The 24663-nt window shown below is 28.6% G+C and overlaps 1 protein-coding gene across 1 annotated transcript; it reads left to right on the top strand.

Annotated features, from left to right (window-relative positions):
* Positions 1-3258: 3258 nt before the first annotated feature.
* Positions 3259-13929, top strand: LOC114185935. The gene is made up of 14 exons (XM_028073902.1): positions 3259-3769; positions 3911-4213; positions 4696-4875; positions 5940-6075; positions 6513-6844; positions 8522-8651; positions 9019-9147; positions 9272-9316; positions 11476-11555; positions 12349-12445; positions 12565-12654; positions 13209-13262; positions 13378-13443; positions 13560-13929. The coding sequence occupies exons 1-14, from the start codon at positions 3405-3407 to the stop codon at positions 13710-13712; spliced, it is 2160 nt and encodes a 719-aa protein (XP_027929703.1). The 5' UTR covers positions 3259-3404; the 3' UTR covers positions 13713-13929.
* Positions 13930-24663: the final 10734 nt, after the last annotated feature.

The following is a 24663-nucleotide window of genomic DNA, read 5'->3' as shown; positions in this document are numbered from 1 at the left end:
ATATTGTAATAATAGTTTCAATGTGTTTGTTATCGGTTTTACATAGGTTTTTTTTTTTTAAATGGTGTAATTTAGTTTTGCAATTACCAAAGTGGTGCAAAAGATTTTAAAATTTCAGCGAAGGGTAAGTCGTGACAAAATGGTAAGATTTCACAATAAAAAAGTTGTGCCAACATAAGCTGATTTTAATTAAAATGAGCTCAAGTTGTGTCAACATGGAGAGACTTCTTTGTTGTTCAGAAGTCGTGTCAAATCCATACGAATTCAATTAAGTTTTTAAGCAAAATCGTGTCAATATGGGAAAACTTTAGTATTAAATTGTTAATGAATAAGTCGTACCATATTAGAGAGACTTCAGTATTATATTGAGGGTGAAGGGTGCCATGTATTTCTATAAATAAGGCTTCATTTTCTACATTTCTTTCACAAAGTTCTTTAGGAGTATGTTTGTTGTCATTATCTTTTTCTTGCACATTTCATGACGAAAAGTGTCAAATACCTTCTGGTATGTCTTCTAGCGGCTAGAATTTGAGTGTTGTCGAGGGGTCGGGTAGCAACCAATTTTTTGGGTCCTCCGATGCTTTTTCTTTTAGGACGATGGTCGTGACCATGGAGGTTATCATGGAGTGTAGGGAGGACCCCCCTTAGGAGCATGTAGAGCTCCCTTCCAAGGAAGGCCTGTGTGGGTTCACAAAGGGGTGCAGGCAATGTTTTCCAAGTATAGGTGGTCTCAGATATTGTCCTCTTGGTTGAATAGTATATGTATTTTTTACTAGTGTCAGTCCAAACATTGTGGCCCTTAATAGGGTGAGTGGTATACATAATGTGTGTCGTGACCATGAGGGAGATAAGGATGAGTTCTTCTATGTATACATGTGTTTTTTCCTTCAGCTTTATGTTCGACTTCCTTTTGACAAGTTCACCATGGGTGTTCTTCGTCGGTTGAATGTTGCTCCTACATAACTACATCCCAATAGCTAGTTATGTAACATTCTCGTGCCATCTTTTGGTTTCCATGGACTGTGATTATATCCCTTAATGCTGATGAGAACTTCATAACGAGATGGGGGAGGAGGGGTTGGGTGGAGGGTGGAGACTACGACTGCAGATTCAACCAAGGTTGACCTATGAGGATGTTATAGGATGTGTGTGCGCCAATCACTAAATACCGGGTGGATATGGTCTTGGTTATATTTCCCTCTCCAAAGGTGGTACGTAGGTCAATGTATCCCTTCATGGATACTCTTCTTCCAGAAAAGTCGTATATTGGCTCGTAACCATTGCGTCTTTTAGAAATTGTAATTGTTTGTAGGTTTTTCAGCAAAGTATGTCTACTGAATTGCTTGGTCAATCATAACATTTTTTTACTACAAAATTTTTTATTTTCATTGTAATAACCACGATGGACGTCAATTGTTCTTACAGACCCAAAATATATCCTCTGAAGAATATAAATACTTCAAGTGTCCCAAGCTTCAAGGGTGCTTGTCCTTGGATTTCAAGGGTACTCATCCTTGTCAATATGGGTGGGTCGGGATGTGTTTGCAAAAGACATTTCGACTCCCAAGTTAGCCTAGTGCGTCAGATAACAATAAATGTTATCGAAAAAACATAATAATGCATTTTGTGAATCATGTTATTTATACTACTATTCATGTACCATACCTAGGTGGGCCTAATCCCAATATAATAAGGCTTCCATCAACAATATACTATGATGAATGGAATGTGAGATTGAATTGACAAGCCCATGAAACAACCATATTATTGTATCATTTCCAAGCCTCGTGGGTATCAGATACATAAGACTACATAAGACATCGACTCTGATACCACTTGTTAGGTTTATAAAGGAGTATCACTGGGGAGACACAACACCAATGAGACCTGAGCCCAATCACATAAGGTATTGACACCACTCTCAACCCAAAACCTTAAAGCAATGAGTTTATGGGCCTTAATCCTTATATGGTGCTCTACTTTCTCATTTCTGATCAATGTGAGATTTAGACTCACACTTGAATTCCTAACAATGAGATTGTGTACAATCTTACAAGAGATGTATTATATGCGAACAAAGCTACTCCTAAAATGGCCTATGCTAACAATACCATCTTAGAAGTCTTAGAAACCATGAAACACCAATTATGACGTACCAAAAATGATTATGAGATATGGAGAAAGAAACCGATGCATAAGGAAAGAGAAAGAATAAGAAAAGAAGATGAAAGGAAAAATTTAATTTCTTGAATGCATATGGACGCTGAGATACATAAACTAAGAAGGGTTTGCATGAGATAACACAAACTGCATGCAGACGCTGGCACTGAGCAACGGACGACGTATACGTTGGGCGATTAATAACTATCATTGCATGTAGATGCATGCAGACATTCGTGCTGACGGTGTCGAACGTATAACTGGGTGGTTTATTATCAACTTTTTGTGTTCAAAGCCTGTATGAATATCTGAATATTTATTTCCAAACTTCGACTTTTTTATTTATGGCCTTGACAAAAATGTTGGACAATACAAAAAATAATAATTATTTCCAAACATTTTCTTCTGTGTATAAGGTGCTAGTCAACTATCACAGCTGAAAGAAGGCCAAGATTCAAATTCCAAGGCTATTTAAGTTCATTATTGTGTTACATAATTTATTCACTTAAACTTCTACTTTCTGAATAGTTTATAGTTTATTGTCTTTGAGATAACTTTTCTCTTTAAATTTCTATTAGGAGAAAAGTGGACCTTACAAGAAAGTTGGAGTCCAATTTTGCACCTTCAAAACCTTTTTCCTAGCATATATTTTTTTTTCAATTCGTCCTTTTCAGATTATATGTTATTTATTTATACAATTTAGAAACTAAAAATTATACAAAAGTCAAAAGTAATTTTTAAATTATAATTTTGAATATATTTTTTTTTCTTAAAAACACTTTTAGATTGTATAATACAAAAAAACTTATAAATTATAAAATTCAGAAGATAAATAATTTTTAAATTATACAATCCAAAAATTAGATTTAAGAAAAATAACTTTTAAATTTTACATTCAAAAATCATGTTTGACTTTTATAATAATTCGAAACCACCTCACTATTCAGAAGTTTCACAGGACCGAGAATAAATTACAAATTAAATATTTTACGAATTTTCAATTATTTTAATTTGTAGTAAAAACAAATTAATCGATGAAAGGAAAATATTTTAAGTAGTATTTGATAATACACAGTTTTTATGGATTTGATACGAGTTTGGGGTGGGGTGTGTGTAATTTTTAGAACCATACAATAGAGGATACCGCTTTGCAATGGTGTTGTTGTAAGTGGAAGTGGAGCGGTGTGGGTGAGCGAGCGCTGGTGCTGATCAGAAGAGAATAGTCTGAGTAAAATTGAGAGCAGATGTCATATTGTTGGCACAGTTTGGGTGTTGTGCCAATTTCACAATCCCAATCCCTGTTTGCTTTTTCACAAACACATGGTATCTTCGCGAGGCAGAGGGTTCCTTGTTCACTGCTTCAGGAAATGTCCGTGGTGGAACCATCCTCACAATACCAGTATCAACAACAGAACTACCATACAAGTATAAGTAGGAATCCCAGTGTCGGAGGGGATGATGATGGAGACGAAGAAGAGGGAATTTCGAAAATAGGAGTGCCAAGGCAGAAACACATCCCTGTTTCCAAGTCCCAGCTCGTGGATGCCATCCTCTCTATCATGTTTAACCAATCCCAAGATGATGCCCATCACTTTCGCCTTCTCACCTCGTAAGTCTCAGAACACATCACTTCTATGGCATCCTTGTCTTTGTATCTATCTGCTTCTGCATGCGTCTCACTTCATTCTCAACTGGAGAGCCAGCGGAGTGAAACATGTTCTGTGTTTCTTCACACTTTAATTGTCAACAGATGCTTAGACTCCATACTTCACGCTGAGCACAAAAGCATTTTAGAGGAGATGCGTTCCGATTATCAACTTGCCAATCCACTCCAAACACACAGTTCACTGACACAACTGGTGAATGTACCCAATGTGAATACCAAGGATTCAGACACGCTTATTGATGACAATGACAATATTGCAATTCAGGAAGACGCCAACCTCTATGACGACCAGCAGTCTGTGTTCCCTTACCCTGCTTTGGACCTCACCGCTCTTTTACGATCTCTCGACATTGCAGCTACCAAGAAAGATTATGATAGTGGCTCCAGGTTTGTCTCAACACACACGCCATTATCATTATGCTCATTTGTACAGTTTAAAATTACAGAGTACAGGCATCATTAATGATGATGAAACCTCTTAGGAGGATCACAGGTTGGAAAGGATGAGTACTTGGCATCTCTCAAATGGCTTAATTTTCATTTTTCGAATCCTATTTTTTCCCCCTAAAATGTTCATTCTAATTTCTAACTACGTGCTTAGGTCCTTCCTTGGCAGACTAAATCAGAAATTTCATGAACAGAAGGACAAATACGAACTTGAGAAGAATAGAAGTATGTTTTAACATATTCTTTTTCTATAATAAATAAACTTAATGAGGTAATCTTAAAGGCCAGGCTAGGTATCTTTAAACAAAAGTAGATATCTATTTGAGAATTGTTCTTTACATCTTTTCATTTCCTTTCTCTGTAGCTTTGTTTGCATTTTGTTCAAAATGGTGATTGACGCACTATTCCAAATTTGCTGACAGGGTCACAATTGGTACTCGTTTTCAACATGCTTTCATGAAGCTTCTTTCAAATGCACAATTTGAAGAACTATCAGCTAGGGACCTGATGTTAACGTCTGCATTGAACACAGATTATCTCCTTACCTTGCCAATATATGTTGATTGGAAAAGAGCATATGAGTCTAATGCCATAATATTTAGGTAATTAACAAATTTCACATTGAATTTTGTATCAAATTTTAAAAAAATTAATTTTTAATATTTTATGTGCATATTTATCATTTTATAGCTTATAAAAGGGTTATATCAAGTATGGCTATATAATGCTAGGGATTTTTAAATGATAGTTTCAAAATAAATGCTTCAAACAATTAACTGAATTTCCTTCTGTATGATTGATTCCTGATGAGCTAAATAATAGATTTACCTTCCACTCTTCTCGTCTTCTTTAGAATCCCAAGTCAAGGGTTGATTGTTGCAATTTTTTTATTGTTTTTTCTCCAAGATCAAAGGGCCCTAGCATGAAGAGCTGTGTTAGAAATATAATATAAAACATTCATGTGTTTTCTACAAATACCTTAAGCTTTTGAGGTAGTTGACTTATGAAAAAATTATTATTATTATTATTATTTTGTGATTATTTTTGAGTGCATATTCCCTATTATCTGTTTCCAATTGGTCACTAAAGTTTATGGATGACAATGGGATGGAGCGGGTGTTGGTTTAACTATATTGTCCTTGTCCCCGAAGTAAAAAACTTATACTTATCTTTGCTTTTTATATTTGACTATATGAAAGGAAACATGTTATCAATAATACAATGCCAAAAAGACGAATGTTCTTCTCTACATCGATAAATAAGAACGAAGAAATTATAATTGCATAAATTTCAAAATTGAGTACCAAATGAACCAAGAGTGTTTTTGTAATTTAAAATGAGAATGTTTATGAGAACGGGGAGAGGGTGAATATATATGTACCCATCCCCATACATGATTTAAAAAATCTGAGTATTACCTAATACCTATGCTCAAACCCATGCTAGTCATTTTGGGTATTTCATGTCAACACTGAGACGAGTTTGGACAATACTTACAAATATAAGTTTATTTGTCATCTTTTGTAGAGCTTTTGGTTTGGGTAGCCTTGTAGATGGAAGGATTAATATCTCTTTTGGTGGAAGTGAACTTAAGTAATGCAAAATATATAAATTAACATATTTCTTGTGTTATTTAATAAAATTGTTTTATACTTTTTTATTGCAGGCGTGGTTATGCAACTGAGAAGCAGAAGGGCTTGTTAATTGTTGAAAAACTTGATTACTTACAGTCTAAGATTCTGCGAGGAACCTTCTTTGTTATATCAAAACCACTAACAAAACTTGGCTCCTGGATCAGTGAGGTTAAATTTCTGTGGTAGTTCCTTCATTTACCTCTTTTCTATTTGTGTGCAGAGATACAACAGTTTTCATTCTCCATGTATGCATGCAACAGTTTTCATTTTCAGGATAGAATAGAAGTTCTTGCATTTTCTAAGGTTCACTGTTTCCTTTTATGTTTATGAGAGCTATAAATAATTTTCTCTAAACTTTTTATGAGCAAAATATAAAATATTTTGACATGGTTCATCTGTGAAATGGGTTCAATCAATTTAATTCTTGAGACCGATCTATCTATAAAGCATGCCTTGTGGCTGCTTAAGTAATGTCTCTGGTTAAGTATGGTCATGTTTAGGGTTATGAATGAGATGATGACTATATCTATCTGGTCAACATTATCTTCAAAATTTGCACCTGAAGTTTAGGTATAAGAATATAACATTTTTCTTCCTCTCTGCAGCTTTACGAAAATGGCAGTCCCCATGAAATACAAAACTGGACAGAAAGATTAAGGCTTTGGCTAAAGGAATTGTCAGTATTTCAGAAATCACTACTTTATAATGACCCTGCTTCAGATGAGCATATAGGTATAAATCAAGAACCAAATGCAGAACTTCCTATTTGGCTGGCAGCTCAGAGGGCAGTAGCTCGATATGAAGGGATATTGTCACCAGTTGGTCCTCGTGGAAGGCTCCTGAGGAGAATGCTTTCTAAGATAGGACTTATCCCCCCTTTGCCAGAAACTCCTTTTGAAGTTCACAATGACAATAATACTCCTGAACCTCACCTTAGGTTTGCTCCACAAATCATCATTTTATTACAATCAGTTGCTAGTTCCTAGGTTTGCTCCACAAGTAATCTTTTTTATTACAATCTGCTAGTTGCTCCACTTATCATAAAAAAATAGATTGATATGAACTCCATAGGTGACTTTTCTAGGACTAGATACTTGCTCAAAATTAGATTAAGGAACTCTCAAATCTCAACAAGTCTTACATGAATAGAATAAGGTGCCACGAAGGAAAGACCTTTGATAAACCAGATATTCTTGTGAGAAACCAATTAACTAACTAGTAACAACTTTAAAATAATTGAATTCATTGAACTCTTGACTTTGGAGTACATAGGCTTTCCCGATATATTGGCAAAGTAGCGTTATGCTTAATCTAACTTAAATCCGGGCTATAAATACTATGGATATAGAATCCCTTGATTTATGATGCAGTTTATATTTACTTGTTCAGTCTTAATTACATAAATAAGCTGACAATTTATTTTAAATTTATTGTGTAGGATCATTGATCCTGAATTGTAGGGATAGACTGTATCCATCATAAATTAGGATATTCAGTTATTATCAAGTCTTTGTATTCTATTTAAGAGCAATTTCTTCTCTATGAATAATATCGCAAACAATTTATATCCAAGATTTGTGCCATAATTATAAGATAGAGAAAGGAAAAAAAATATTTTGTCAACGTCTTTAACGGGCAGGTTCCTAATTAATGCAGTGAGCATGTCAAAGATATGGAGACATTATAACAAAAGTTAAAAGGAAACTAAACAACTGAAATAAATAGCTGAAACTTGTCTCCATTAAATATGGAAAAGCATATTCATACTTGACTGCTATGTAATTGCCTTAATAGGGCACCATCTTGCTTGAACCTAAGTTGGTTGAATCAGGCGCCACCAAGGGTTCCTTTTACTTCTTTAAAGAGCAGTCTTTATGATCGGACCATGTAAAAATTGAAGGATTTAATTACTTCTCTTTCCATGTGCATATGCTACCCATTCTCATCAACTTGGAACTGATATTATTGATAGCAGTGATGATGGCATAGCAAAATCTAAACAATAAGGGCACAGTGCTGGATAGAAATAATATTTCACATTCAAAATAAATAAACAAATAATAAAAGTACTATTTATATTACTTTTTCATATTATAAATACTTTTGTTTTTTTAGAAGAGTGTTTCTCATTCATCTTTTATATAAAGAATCTCTTTAACGAATTGAAAAACCTCCTACATATTCTAGTTTAATATATTTTGTGTAGAAATTGGCGGTGCCAAGTTTCTGCCTGTTCCATTTCACGGACATAGTTGGTTCTTTGTAGAAGGTTTGGTGCTTTATACCTTGCAGTTAAGTTTAAGTTCAAACAGTATCCTAACATAAATTGATGTGATGTCATCATCATCATCATCATCATAACTCCTTCATAGTAAAAACTTATCACACCATAATACTACAAACTTGGGCAGGTCCAACTGAGCTACCTGCTTTTTGACCTTGTTTATACGCTAACTCACTTTGTAGTGGGTAGTTTATTTTAAATGTCTGTCTTAGTTCAACAATTCAGGAATAATTGTTCTAAATCAATGTTCAGTTTGCTAGTTTAATTTAGGATAAACTAAATTGAAGCATCATTGTTTGATATGACCAATCAAAAGATGTCTCCTTCCAGGCCTACTTTTTTATCAAGGATATCACTTAATGATATATGGAGACCTGCAACAAGGAAATACTGTGGAAATGATCCTTGGAAAACGTTGAAAACTTCCATTTCCATACTTTTCTCACAGTCAGTCCTGCAGGTATTCCCCGTTACCTACAATTTTTTGTAGTGCTGCACGAATATGTATTTAGGAGAGCCATTCTTACTTGACCTATGTGTATCATTTGAGGACATGCCTTATATTTGTGACCTTCATGTCTTCAAGATTTCATTCCTTCTGCATCATTTTTCTAAAAGGATTGGAGATAGATTACACATCTATTATTAGTTATAAATATAGCAGTATCATGATTTTCCTGATGGTTGACATTATTTTTCACCTTTTTAGTCTGGTATTGAGTTTATGTTCCTAGCTGTAAGAGTTAATAAAGTTCTTTGGGCATTGATTTTTTATCTGTTGATTATACTAGAAAAATTGATCCAAATCTTACATGTTCTGAAAATAGGAGCCAGCATTTGAAGAATTAATTCTACTATATACCAAGGAAGTTGGAGAAACAAATGGTAACAATAAAGCTGACGTTTCGTCATTGCAGTTAAAGATCTATGAAAGAATTCCTATTCCAGATTTAGCGGTAATGATTTTGCCCCTACAGGGATTGACAGGTCCCAAATGAGAAGACCCTTCTTAATGTTGTTCCTGTTGTAACCTTCTATTTCTATGTGTAATACTTCAAAAGATTTTGAATTTATTTGCAGGTAATATTCCCTGACAAAAAGCTATCATTCCGTATCATAGACACAGTAAGAAATCTGCTAACATTCTTGCTCTTCATTTCAGAATTAGTTTTAAACTCATTTGAAGTTACATGTTGTGTGTTAAGTATTTTATATTCTTATTTTGTATATGTTGAATTGTGATGTAATTTGAGCTTCCTCTCTTTATTAATAATTTCTGCTAATGCAAACTATTAGAGATCCCACATCAACTAGGGATAAAGCTAAATTATAATATATAAGTAGTGACAAACCTCACCTTACTGAGCTGGTTTTTTGAAGTTGAGTTAACCTTAAATTCCACTGCCTTAATTTGGTATAGAGTCATTTAGAGTTTATTCTAGTGGAGATTTTGACCTATTGAGCCACCCACTATTAGGCCCCTTTCGATTCTCACACTCGATGTCCTTGGTTTGAAAGGTGTATTGAAGATCATACGTTGACTGAAAAGATAAGGCCATGAGTCATGTTCATCTCGAGCATGAGACTAAATATTTTTTAGTGGTTCAATAGAGGCCTAATAGCAGGTGACATGGTAGGCCAACAAACCTTGCTAAGATAGACCTTGGTATCAACTTGAAATATGTAAGAAAATGAAGAATTATTTTATTGATATCAATCACATAAATTATATTCTCATGATCTCTATTCTTCATAATCAAAACCTCTAAAAAGGAAATAAAAATATGCTGAAATAAATTAGCAAGATTCTAAATATATTTTCCCTAATTCCTATGGAGATATTGAAAATATTTTTTACCCCAATAATTTGCTATGTCCAACACAAATGTTTTTTAAATCAGTCTCGCCTAATTTGACCAATTTGTGTCTAGGTAATCCAGTTATAAACAACCAAACCTTTTTAATCAGAAATGATATATGTGTTTGGCGCAACTTTCATGGTGTTAGTATTCAAACTTCCTTAATGTATCTTTGGTTGAGACTAGTGCACCGGATAAATAAAGCTTCCATTCTTCCTGACATGAATTTAATAATAATGGGAAGATTGTAAAGGTGTATGTTGGATATAGTTTAAATGGTTGAGTTCAAGGGATTATGATAATCCCAAAAATAAAGAGTAATTAGTGTCTATTTGTAAAGTAAAGGACCTTGGACACTTGAAACATTGTTTAGGAATGAAAATAGCAAGGAGTTAGAAAGGTATTTTCATTTCTCAAAGGAAATATATCCTTGATCTTCTAAAGGAGATTGGGAAGTTGGGGTGAAAGATTGCTGGAATGCCTCTGGACAGAAATTGGAAAATAAACTTAAATGAAGAAGATTCTCCTTTGAAGAAGGAATCCTACCAGTTCTTGATAGGAAAATTGATTTACATCTCTCAGTAGACTAGACATTCCTCATAGAGCAAGTGCAGTGAGTCAGTTTTCGCATTCTTTGAATCTGTAAACTAGATTCTTTGCTGCCTAAAGGGGACTCCTAGGAACAGTCCACTATTCCAAAAGAAAGATTGTTGGATGATTGAATGTTTTGCTAATGTAGATTAGGCAGGTTTTAATAGAAGATGGAAAGCCAACTACAGGGTAGTGCAAAAAAGTGTGGGGAAATGTGACATGAAGAAGTAAGGAGATAGTCGTTGCTACAATACAAGACCTATTTATTCCACTTGAACTCCATATAGTTGTACAGTGATAGTAAACAAACTATTAGCATAGTTCATAATCATATTCATCATGATAGGATGAAACATGTGAGGATGGACCACAACTTCATAAAGTCAGAAATTGAATGTGGAACTTTCAGCCTACACTATGTGCCAACCAAGTCACAAGAGGCTAATATGTTAACAAAGTCATTACTTCAGTCAGAATTTAATTCAATTAACGATTGGCATCTATTCACTAGCTTGAGGATGAGTGTTGAATTTAGTTCAAATGGTTCTGAAATCAAGGGATCATGATAATTTAGAAAATAATGGGTGACTAGTTGTGTATTTGTTGTAATTATTAGGAGAATAATGTTCCCCTTTACAGGATTTTATTTGTAGCTAATGTTTAGAAATTTATTTGTTTTTATCTCCTTATAAGCTTGATAGTAGCCCATCTGATATAATAATGTACCTTGGTTTCATGGTGAAGATAGACACATAAATTATCTCTAAACCTTTTATTTACAGTATCTTTCTATTAATTTGTTTACCCATGTAACTGTTAAATGTAAACTTACAGGTGCGCTTGGATGTTGCCACAATTTTGGGACTTTCGGCATACTTCATAAACTACAAATTTGAGAATGTCTTATCTTCCCCGTATGTACATTTCAGTTTCATGCTCTCATAAGATAATGTTCCTAAACATTTAAGGTTATTTTTAATTATAGTTCTAAGTTCTCCATAGTTAAGCTTAACTATCTCTCATGCTACAGATGCTTTGCTTTTTTTCCTTGACAAAGTGGGAGCGTCTCACATAGTCTTGTGTGTGTGTATTTTCCCTTTTAGCAGTTGTTCAGAAAAATATTATCAAACAAACGGTTAGGAATTCAAGGTGAACTAAAAGTCCCACATAGGATGAGGATGAGTAAGATGAACAATATATAACTAGAAAAACTCACAAAACTATTGTCTTTAAGGTGAGTAAGATCCAACCATTCAATTACGATTTCATATCATTATTTTGTTAGAATTAAATATTAATAATAATAATAAGGTGATTAAATGATTCTTATTTTAGTATATTTTGAAAAGTGTGTGTGCGCACGTCCGTATATATATGCATGTGTAATATATATATATATATATATATATATATATGAAAGGGACAAATAATGTTATATTAATATAAAATTTTGTATATATGTGATCTATGTGATAAAAGCTTTCAATCGAACGGTAAGTTCTAAATAAAACATAATCCATTCAAAAGATATTGAATGGTACTACATTTGGTAAAAGTTGTGTAGTTTGATCTCTCCCCCTATATAATGAATTCTTTATGATATAGAAACAACTCATTTCTACGTTCCACCAGTAACTTTCCAGCTTAGAAGTTACACCATTTGAAAACTGTTGGTAATCAATATTTATTTACTTTGATTTTTTTCAGATCAGCAATTTTACTTGATGTTGTTGCCATAAGTGCTCTAATAATATATGGGAGTCGTGTGGTCCTTGGTTACAAACAGACATGGGATCGGTATCAGGTAATTGACGTTCTCCTGTGCTATCAGAGATTATGGTAGAACATTGTGAAAGCACAAATCTTTCTATATCATTTTGTGGAAAGGAAAATATCTGAATTGTCATGAATGTTATATTGCAGCTGTTAGTTAACAAGACACTCAATGAAAAAACATTGGCAAGTGGCTTTGGCTCAGTGCATTTTCTTCTAGACGCCTCTGAACAGCAGCAAGTGAGAAACTTCCTTTGTTGTGCTTTTTGTGCACCCTGTGGGTTACATTGAAAAGATGAATACTACTGATTTATTATTTGATGAAGTGGTGCTCAATGTTTTTGGTTTTAATAAAGTTATTTGAAGGTTTTGAACGATTTTCTATGACAAATTTAAGGTATAATCTCTTTGTAAACTATTGAATCATGTGAATGTTCTTGCATCAACTAATCATAATGTAAATTTCTTGCATCAACTGGCCTGGAGAACATCTTAGAATCATTTAATGGTAAATTTGAAAATATGAAAATCAGATCACGAAGAACTTGGTAGAATTAATTCAATTTTTTTGTAAATAAGCAATTATGAATGTATTTTGTGGTTTATGTTGTGAAATCGAACTCCTGAACAGTAGCTCCAGTGATACTAAGTGGACAGGGTTATGCACGGTATCTATATTGTAAAATGGGGGACTGCTCTTCCAGAATAGGGTTTCTTCTTTACAACCTCGTTGTTACGTATTCTGATCTTCATTGATGTCAATCTACCTAAACTTTACATGTACACTTTTGCAGTACAAGGAAGCTGTTTTGGCTTATGCCATCCTGCTCAATGCAGAGAAGGGGCAGGTTTGTCAATTATTCCTCCTAATTGAGTTACTCTGCCTTCAGTTGTCTGCAAATCCATTTTATGATATAGCATTCCAAGTGAAACATAAATCATGTGTAACATTCTTGGCTCCAGGTTATTTCTCAGCAAACTGTTGGAGAAAAATGTGAGAGATTCTTGTATGAAGTGTTTAAAGTAAAGGTGAGGTGATGTATATATAGATATAATTTTTTTTTGGGGGCGGGGGGGGAGCGGTGTCTGCTCTCTATATTATAGTTTGTTAGTGCTGCTGATCATAATCATTGCATAATTGGCAGGTTGAAATGCCAATTGACAAGGCACTTAATACATTATTAAGGTTGGGCCTAGCAACTGAAACTTGTATTGATGGAAAGCGGGGGTTGTTGGCTATACCTTGTCCTAAGGCTTATGAGGCACTTAAAGAACGATGGAATATTTTGCTCTGTTAGAACGTGGACGTCCCATAGAGCACTGGAAACGACCTTCACAGTTTACCAACAAAGGCATTGTATATAGTAACTTAGTAAGTGCATAATCCCTCTTTTTATCCGGTAATAATTCTCTGTATATAAATGAGTCTAGGCACACATATTCATGCTGCACTGTATTAAAAACAGTTCTTTATTTGTTAATATAGTTGTTAATACATTATATATGCTGCTCCTACTACTAGTGCCAATTTTTCATTGTATGTTTTTTCTTATAAGTACCAAATTCATAATGATAATTTGAATATAGAGGAGTTATTTCAAATACTTTAAACCGAAGTGTTGTATTTTTTTGGGTTAAATATGTTTTTAGTCCCTTAACTTTAAGTAAACTTTGAAATTAGTCCATTTTGAAATTTTGGACTAATTTAGTCCTTCATCTTTCGAAATACGTAGATTTAATCCTTTTATTCAAATTTTGTTAGGCTTATTTGATGTTTGATACGCATTTCAGAATTGTATGTAAGTTGTTTATACTATTTGACATATTTCACTTTAATGTAAAGTCAAATACTATTATAAAACGTTCTTGAAATGTCAAATACTTAACGATAAATCAACAACAAAACAAAGTAAAGATACAAGTAATTAAGATATGATCACATATTAAATAAAACTAAAATGTGTGTTACACTATACTACTTATAATAATAATACCGATATAATAATATCCCATGATAGTAATGATAATAATAATAATACAACAATTACATATATGTAAATTTATATACATCTTGTCTTCTTTTTGTTTTTAGAATTTTATCTTCTTAATTATTATTTTTTCAATTTAAATATTTTTTCATAATAAAATATTATTTTCAATTTTATTATTTTATTATTTTGTAACTACTTATTTGAATTCAAATAATACTCAAATGTATAGATAAATGAACAATAAAATAAATAAAAATTGAAAATAATTGAGACATATTTACGTAATAAACAAAAGTAAAATGTGTGTCTAAATATAACAATAATAATAATAATAATTATTATTATTATTATAATATCACTATAATAATATCCCGCAGTGATAAAAATACTAATAACAACAATAATAATATTATTATTATTAATATAATAATATCTCAGAATGATAATAATAATAATAACGATAACAATAATAATACTACTATAATATAATAATCATTATTATTATTATAAATGCAATATAATTATCATAATAAAAAAACATTTTTCAGTTCTATTAATTTATTGATTTTATTAACTACTTTTTAAGTTCAAAGATTTAAAGATAAATCAATAATAAAATAAATAAAAATATAAGTAAATGATATATGATCCTGTATTAAATGAAAATAAGATGTTTTTGTCTCACCATACTGCTAATAATAACAATATGAATACCGCAATAATAATAATAATAATAATAATAATACAACTATATATATATATATATATGTAAAGAAATACAAATTTTAATATCTTATTTTGTTTTTAAAATTTTATCCTCTTATTAAATTTTAAATTTATATAATTTCTTCGTTAAAAAAAATATTTTAAATTTTATTAATTTTTTAACTATTTATTGAATTTAAATAATACTCCGTAGATTAATAAATAAACAACCAATAAATAAAGAATTGAGATAAGATTGGTAGTAAATAAAATTAAAATGTGTGTAATTACAATAATAATACCATTATAAAAATGATATTCGATTTTGATAAAACTAATAATAATAATACAAATAATAATTATTACATAGTAATATAATAATAATAATAATAATAATAATATTATTATTATTATTATGTTTATAGAAATATAATAATTATTATTATTATAAATACAGTATGATTATCATAATAAAAATAATTTTTTAGTTCTATTAATTTACTAATTAATAATAATAATAATTACAATAAAAAAATAACATTAATAATAATAAAAATATTAATTATAATAATGTTAATAATAATAATAATTACGTTGTAGTAAAAATAATAATAATATTATTATTAATAATAATTTTCATAATAATAATAAAACATTATTAATAATAAATTTAATACTTGTAATAATAATTAAAATATTACATGAGTGGCATGTTCGTAAATAATATAAGTGGCATTTTCGTGAATAAGGAAAGACACTAGAGGTAGTAATCTAATACTATATACAATTGGGAACTAACAAAAGGTAAGTTTTTCAATTGAATAATATATCTTAGCTACTTCTCATTTCAAATTTTTATCTACAAAAGGAAAAAACGCTGATGTGTCAAGCTCTCAGCATTTTGAAGGTAGAAAAAAAATTGAAAAACAAATGGAAAAACGAAAGTTTTTATTCAAACTTCATTCTCTCTCTTCCTCAGTCTTCTCACCTTCCGCATTCTCAATTCTTTCTCTCTCTTTCTCATTTTCTCTGCTTCCGCCTTCTCACTTCTTTCTCTCTCTTTCTCATTCTCTCTGTTTCCGCCTTCTCACTTCTTTCTCTCTCTTTCTCTGTCTCTGTTGCTCCGCGTTCATCATGGTTTCTCTGCCTTTCTTAGCTTCTTATCTAACATCTTCTTTTGTTCATCTTCTTCTTTTGATCGAGCTGTTTTTAAATCGCAAAAAACCGACTATGGAGATGCTTTATATTTTTTTCTGAGCTTTCTTCTGTTCATCTTCTTCTGTTCATCATGTTTTTTTTTGTTTACAGGCTTCAACTGAAGATTACAAACACATGCATGTGAGATTTGTCGTTCATAATGAAAGATTTTGTTTTTTTGGAGATCTTTATGTTTTTTACTGACATCTAAGTGATTCTTGGCTTGATCTTATGTTTCAGGTGTTTAAATCCTTGAAATGAAGAGTACAACCACATCCATGTGTTTTAAACTGCAAAAACCGACTATGGAGATGCATTATTTGTCTAATTTCTTCAGATCTGTAGTTATTTTTATGGTATCTCTGTTTTTGTCATTCTTCGCAGATGAATGAAATGAGAAGATCTGAAGATATCGTTTTTTTACTCAGATCTGAAGATGTTGTATCTCTGTTTTCGTTTGTGTTTTTACCTTTCTCAATACTTTCTCAGATCTAACTTTTTTGTTTTGCGTTGATGGTATTTTTCTTTTTTTACAGGTCTAATATGGGTCACTGCGACATATGGTTTTTTTACCCAGATTTCAATTTTATTTTTAGTTTTATGAAGCAAACAACTCATATTCTTCTTATATTTACTTTGATCTAACTATTTTTTGCGTTGATGGTATTTTTCTTTTGTTGACAGGCTTCCGATGAAGAGTTCAAACACATGCAAGAGTCTTTTTCGCTGTACAACTTAACTGGTACGTAATTTTTTGGTTTGGAGTGATGTTTTGCTCTCAGATCTACTTTGTATTTGTTTTATTTTTGGTTTGGAGTGATGCTTAGCTCTCAGAATCATGAGCACTGTCAAGAACACCAAAAAGGTAAGAACTTTTCTACTATTTTTCGTTCTTCTACCATATTTATCTTCTTTTCTTTGTCATATTTATCTGTTTGATGGATGTATTGCTCTCAGATCTACTTTTCTTTGTATATGTTTTGCTCTCAGATTCATAACCATCAAGAACATTAAAAGAGATTTTTTCTTCTTCTCCAAGATCCGAGTACTTTTTTTATGTTTTTTTGTCTTTGATGGATGAATTTATTTGACAGATGGATGAAATGTGTCAAGAACACAATAAAGGTTAAAGGTTGAAACTTTTGCTCTTCTCGCAGATCTTTTCTTCTTCTCCCATATCTGATAATTTTTTTATGTTTGTTTTTTCTCTGAAGAATGAATATTTTCTAGCAGATGGATGAACTTTCCAATAACACAATAAAGGTAGGTCGAAGTTTTTTTATTCTTCTTACTAATCTTTTCTTCTCCAGATCTGAATATTTTTTTTATGTTCTTTTTTCTCTGATGAATAAATGTTTTCTGTAAGATGGATGAACTATTAAGGAACATAATAAAGATAGAAACTTTTGTTCTTCTCGCCAATCTTTTCTTCTTCTTCCAGATTTGAATATTTTTTTTTGTGTTTTTTCTCTCTAAATATATGCTTTCTCGCAAATGGATATGTTTCAAGAACGCAATAAAAGTATAAGTTTTTGTTCTTCTTGCGAATCTTCTCTTCTTCTCCCAGATCTAAATACTCTTTTGAAGTATTTTTTTCTCTGATGGATGATTTCTTTATGTCAAATGGATGAAATGTTTGAATAACACAATAAAGGTACAAACTTTTCTTCTTCTTGCGAATTTTTTCTTCTTCTCCTAGATCTCAAACACATTCATATTTTCTTTAATGATTTTCACTTTCGATTTTTTATTTATGAATTTTTATATTTTTGAATTTTTAGTTCTCTTTGACTGAAGTTTTTATTCTACCACAACGAAGGTTATCTTTTTTTCTTTTCTTCATTTTCTACATTAGAATTTGTTTTTTCCAAAGGTTCCATTTCAAATGTTTAAATTTAATTTATTTTTTTATTATGCGTTCCATTTTAATAACTCTAACGTTATTATTTATATTTATGGTTGGAATAGTCATATCAACACATTTATAATTTTGTCTTTATATATGAATTAAAATTAATTTATTTTTGTATTTATTTAACCATAATTTTTGCTATTTAATAAGTTGTGTAAGTGCAGGATAAGCAATAAATGTGAACCATCATGGTGTACAATTGTGACTGTTAGAATAACCATCATTATCGTATTCTCTTTATATAAACTACGAATGTTGAAATGTATTTATATCTCTCAATCTATTCACATTCTATGAGTAGCAATCTTCTCCCACTTCATTCTCCATCTATAAGTAACAATCTTTTCTGTCTTCTCTTATTGTTATGGTTAAATATCAGTTAAAATTAACGTTTTTTTATCACTTTTTCTATGTTGTATACTGTCTTAAAAGTCGTAAATTATGAATAAATTTATCAACACTTATCTGTATCCATTGTAATCAAAGTAATGCCAAGAAATAAATATTTAAATTTAATTAACTTAATTAAATATTACAAGTGAATAAGCAAAATAAATAATTAATAAAAATAAAGTTTGGATGAGAAATATTTATAACAAAATAAATACTTAAGAAGAAATAAAGTTTGGAGATACCTTTATTATGATGTATTCATATTTGTCAATAACGTTTAATGGTTAATAACGTTTACAAAGTTTAGTGGTCAATAACGTTTACAAAGTTTGAACTTCAAGAACGATAATCGCTGATTTTTGAAAGTGATGAAGACAAAATCAACAAAGATATCATAGTTATTTATCTGTTTGATTAATTTTTTCTATTTCATTTATTTTTCATTGCAAGTTTTTTATTCTTATTTAAAAGACCTTTTATGTTTACAATGTTTCATGTTTTCTATTTTATATTTTAAAATAATATTGTTTTGAATTCTAATTTTAACCATTATTAACTATTTTATATTACTTACTTTAAATACATTTATTTACCAAAATAAAAATTAAGACTTTTATTTTTTGTTTTACCTAGCTTATTGAAGAAGCTTTTTATACTTTTCAAAACTTAATTTTTCTCCTTCAAAAATTAAAAGATATTGAGAAGAATAAAAATAACTTTTCAGTTTCTCCAAATACTACTTCCAAGGTAAACTTTTGAGAAGAATAAAAACAACTTTTCAGTTTCTCCCAACACTATTTCCAAGGTAAACTTTTGTCTCTTCCAATGTGTTTGTATCATTAATTTGCATTAATTATGAACAAACAAATGACTTTTCATGTGTCTCAATGCAATGTTATATTTGAATTTATTGTATTATAATTTTAAATGAAAAATGTTTTAAAAGATTTACCTACCTTTTTGAAAAATTTTTATACTGGTTTCAAAAATCTTATCACCTTCCCATAAAGTAAAAGTCATTTTGAATTATCAAATCTCTAATGATATCTGATCTAATATGTAATACATAATATTGCAAAGCTAACAATATTATTCTGAGTCATAAGTTTAACCATTATTAATCGTAAATATTACAAATAAATAAATAAATAGTAAATAGTAGGCAATAATTAACTTATAATAAAGAAGAAAGATAGAAAGAGAAATAACAAAGAATAGATAACAAAATAAATAAATATATATTTATTATATATAATATATAATAAATACATATAGTTTAGACTTTATGAATTTGTCCATAAACAAATAATAAATTTAAAGAACTTGATTGCATACCTTTATCAAAAATTTTATTCTACATTAAATGAGTGTGCATCTTTTCATGCATCGAGTTTAGCACAAACATTAAATGAGTGTGGTATGCACTTTTCATTTTCTTTTTCATTTTTTCAATTGTGTGATACAATGAACTTTTATGCAGAAATGTCAACTGGTTTTTGTGATTTGGTCGACAATGTCAAGTTTATTCTTTTATTATACTTTCTTTGATTTTTTTTTATATGTGCAAAAAGTATAGTCATAAACAATATGTACTGTTTTCAAATTCACAACATTGTTAGTGATTTTTACTAACAATATTTTTTAAAATAAATTTTTTCAGTGATAAACTTATTTAAGTAAGTTATATTAGTAACCTTATTGGAAAAAATAAATTCAAAAGATGTATGAGTGAAAAAATAGAAGTAATCTTCAGTTACCAAAATATCTTATGGCAACAAGACATTCAAAAATCTTAATTGATCTTAGGTGTACAAAGTTATAACCTACAACTTTTTAGAAAATAATGTTTTTAATTATATAAATTATATATATATATATATATATATATATATATATATATATTAAATAATAATAATAATAATTTAATTTAATACGAAAGTAAATACTTTCAAACATAAATATATAATTAAATATTTCACTGTATATATTTTGAAGTAAGTATTTTAAATAATAAATTTAATTTCATAACATAAAATTTACTATTTGACAATTATAAAAATAAACTAAATGCAAAGCATAAAAGTAAATCATAAATTATAATTTATTTTTATAATAAATGCATATCATTAAGGTGAAATCCAAATTTTCAAAAAAAATAAAATTAAAATCAAGATCACACTCCAATAAATATTTATTAAAGTTTAATAAGTTAAATTTATGAAGGACTCTTTCAACATTGACTTATTTTTATTTAACTTTCTTGAGAAGGTTTATACACCTTTTAAAAAATTTCATTTTTCCATACCTACTTTTCATCTCCAGAAATCAATTATATTGACAAAAGTATAAATAACTTAACATACCTCTTCTCAAAGATGATAGTTTGCTTTTTTTTTTGTTTCCATACACTTAAGATTCATATTACAAATTTTGAAATTTGAAATCCAAAATCACAAAAAACTAGAATAATATGGTGACAAAGTTTGATTAATTATTTAATTCTTATTTAATTGATTTGGTAGAACATATATCGTCAATATTAATTAATTCTGACAGTGACATATTTTGAAAGTATGTTTTATACGAGTATGTATGCCCACCAATTGAAAATGATAATTTCATAATTAAAATTTTAAATTACTTTAATATTGTAGTCGGTCACTCAAGTGTTATATCTTGTAAGCGTTTTGTGTTTTCAAAATGTCTTTGATTTAAGTAAAGTGAAAAATTCTCTGAAACGATTTTTTCATGATTTAAGTCTTTATACTTAAGCTTTTTAATTATTTATTTTACAAACTTCATTTATTTATTTTTTCAATTATTATTTATATTTATTTATTATTATATTAAATGCAATATAATCATTGTTTTTGGATTGCTAAATCACTTTTTCATATTCATATTTTTAAATAAATATTAACATAATTGAAATACTGATAAATGACGTACGCATATTTGTTCAATTTATTTAATGATTTAGGGATTTAGTTCTTGCATACAAACTTCAGAATTTCAATATAATTATTTTTTTTATATTTACTATGTATTTTTTGATTCATTTATTTATTGGTTATGATAATTAAAAAATAATCTTAAATAATATAGTATTTGGGAACAAAATCTTAAAAATAAAGAGTTGAAAAACTTTGATGATTCTTAATAATAAAATAATATGTTATAATTCATAATAATATTCAATAATAATATAATAATATATTTTGCATTAAATGAGTGCACATATTTTCATGTATTGATTCTAACACACACATTAAATAAATGTTGTTTTCTAATATACGCCTTTTTCCAACACACATTCTCCCATCTCTACCAACCATAAATATTTTGGATGAACATTAAATTTTATCAAAAAAAATAGATATGCACTTTTCATTTCCTTTTTCATTTTTTCAAATGTTTGATACAATGAACTTTTATGCATAGATGTCCAACGTTTTTTCAAATTCCATTATTTGGTTTACAAGGTCAAGTTTATTCTTTTATTCTTCTTTCTTTGATTTCTTTGATATGTGCAGAAAATAGGGGTAAAAGCCAAAAACAATGCATACTATTTTGAAATTCAGAGCATTGTTAGTGGCTTTCCTCAACAATATTTTTCAAAATAAATTTTTTTAGTACACTTAAGATGCATATTACCAAATTTAAAATTCGAAGTGGTAATAAAGTTTGAATTTGAAATTTAAAATCGCAAAAAAGTATAATAATATGATAACAAAGATTGATTAATTGTTTAATTTTAAATTAATTGATTTGGTACAACATAAAGTCAATATAAATTAATTCTGACACTGACATATTTTAAAAGTATGTTTGTAAAATAATAATCTCATTTCTCTATGTATAAGTGTTTGAAAATGACAATTTCATAATTAAAATTTTAATTTTTTTAATATTATAACTGATTATTCAAGTGTTTCATAATTTAAGTTTTTCATAATTTAAACCTTTTATTTATTTATTTTACGACCTTCGTTCATTTATTTTACAAACTTTCAAATATATACAACATTCATACATACAAATTCTAATATATGTTAAAGGCATTGTAAAATGTATTTTGAAACTAAATATAAATAGTTTATTAACAACCGATATGTTTTCTGCTTTTTAAATTAGTTTTTTGAAACTAAATATTTTTGATATATAAAATAATAATGTTTGGATTTAAAATTTGAAATTGTAAAAAACCGTAAATAAAATTAAATTTAACATTTAAAATATAAAACATGTACAAAAATTTTAAGTTTTTCTAATAAATATTCTTAATGTTTCTCATAAAAAATACAAAAATTCATAACGATATAATAATTATTATAAAATATAATAATATTTAATAAAAATATAATTATAAAATAACACAATGATATCAACCTAATAATAATAATTAAAATATAATGTAAAAATTACAAATTTTTTTAACTTTAAAAATATGAAAATACTCAACATTTAAATTTTAATCTTATTTTAATATTGTGAAATTTGAAATATATATAGTAATAAAGTTTGAATTTGAATTTTGAAATTTCAAAAAGCTATAAAAATATTCCACTTAAGCTACAAAAAATATTTCAAAATGTAAAGTGAAAAGGCAAGGAGAGGCAAAATGGCCGGGCTGGTACGTTTTGACACCCTACAAAAAATTGTAACATTAAAAACTTTTTAATGAATTTTTAAATGTTTTTGAACAACTTTCACACATTTTTGACATTTCACAAAAGCTTAAACAATAATTTAAAACATAATTTTTATAACATAGACATACGTGTATCATTGCAAAGTGAAAATTATAAATTCTTGAAACTTTTAAAGATTTAAAATTCACTAATGATTTCAATTTCAATATTTTTTTTTCTAAATTAAGATTCATATTGACAAATTTAAAATTCAAAATATAAAGTAATAAAGTTTGGATTTAAAATTCTAAACTGTAAAAACTATAGAAATATGGTAACAAAATTTAAATTTGAAATTCAATATCCAAAAAGAAATAGAAAAATGACTCCAAAAGAATAGTCTATTCTTTATATCTTTCTACATTGGATTTACATACGTAGTTTTTGATCGTTTATATCTTGATGTTTTGTTTGCATCGTCTATCTAACCTTTGTATTTTGAAAGAATCCATTATTTAAATTTATATACACGGCCTATCATTTATAGTTTTATATTGTCTACTCTTTATATTTTTTTATTGTCTATTTTTGTATTTTTATAGAGTCTACTTAACAATTTATATATCGTTCATCATCTTTGTTATTAAAAAATCAACTATTACATTGTTCTACATTATCTATTAAATATTTTATTTAATTTCTTAATTTTAATTAACTCGATTTTAATATATTATTTAAAATAATTATATACAATATATTTTGTTAAAAAAATATATAAATAATTTAAATAAATTTTTATCATAAAATTAATTAAAAATTTATTTAATTTTATAAAAAAAATTATTAAATTTAATTATATTTTTTAATTTTTTAATTTTTAAAATCTTGTGCCCCGTGCATTGCACGGGTAAAAGTACTAGTTAAGTGACAATTAGTAATGAGAGTTTGGTACCTATATTTTTATATTTTTTTTTTCAATTTAGTACTCTAATTATTTAAAAAGATTTAACTTGGTCATTTTTGTTAAGTTGGAGTTAATACCATGTCCACATCATATGTGTTAAGCTATAAAATTTTCATTTTTTTTTCATTTTAAAAAAATAAATTTTTTTAAATTTATTTATTTTTTAAAAAAATTTAAAAACTGTGACGTGTCAGTTTACTATCATATCACGCTTACAATTATGACACGTGACGGTGGTAATAGTCATGTTCAATTTAATCCTCAATTTAAATTTTTTGTTCAATTTAATATTCCAATCCTTTAAAATGATCAATTTCGTCTTTTTCAATTTAAGACAAAATTAGTAACTAAATTTAATTATAACTTATATATACATGTTAAAATAATTGTTTTGAATTTGTACATTAAATCACTACACCTAAATATTCAAATTATTTTATTTTTTACAAGTATACA

Source organism: Vigna unguiculata, chromosome 5, assembly GCF_004118075.2.
Source record: "Vigna unguiculata cultivar IT97K-499-35 chromosome 5, ASM411807v1, whole genome shotgun sequence".
NCBI classification, from domain to species: Eukaryota; Viridiplantae; Streptophyta; class Magnoliopsida; order Fabales; family Fabaceae; genus Vigna; species Vigna unguiculata.
Note: the sequence above shows the minus strand (reverse complement) of the source record. Positions and strands in the feature narration are given on the sequence as shown.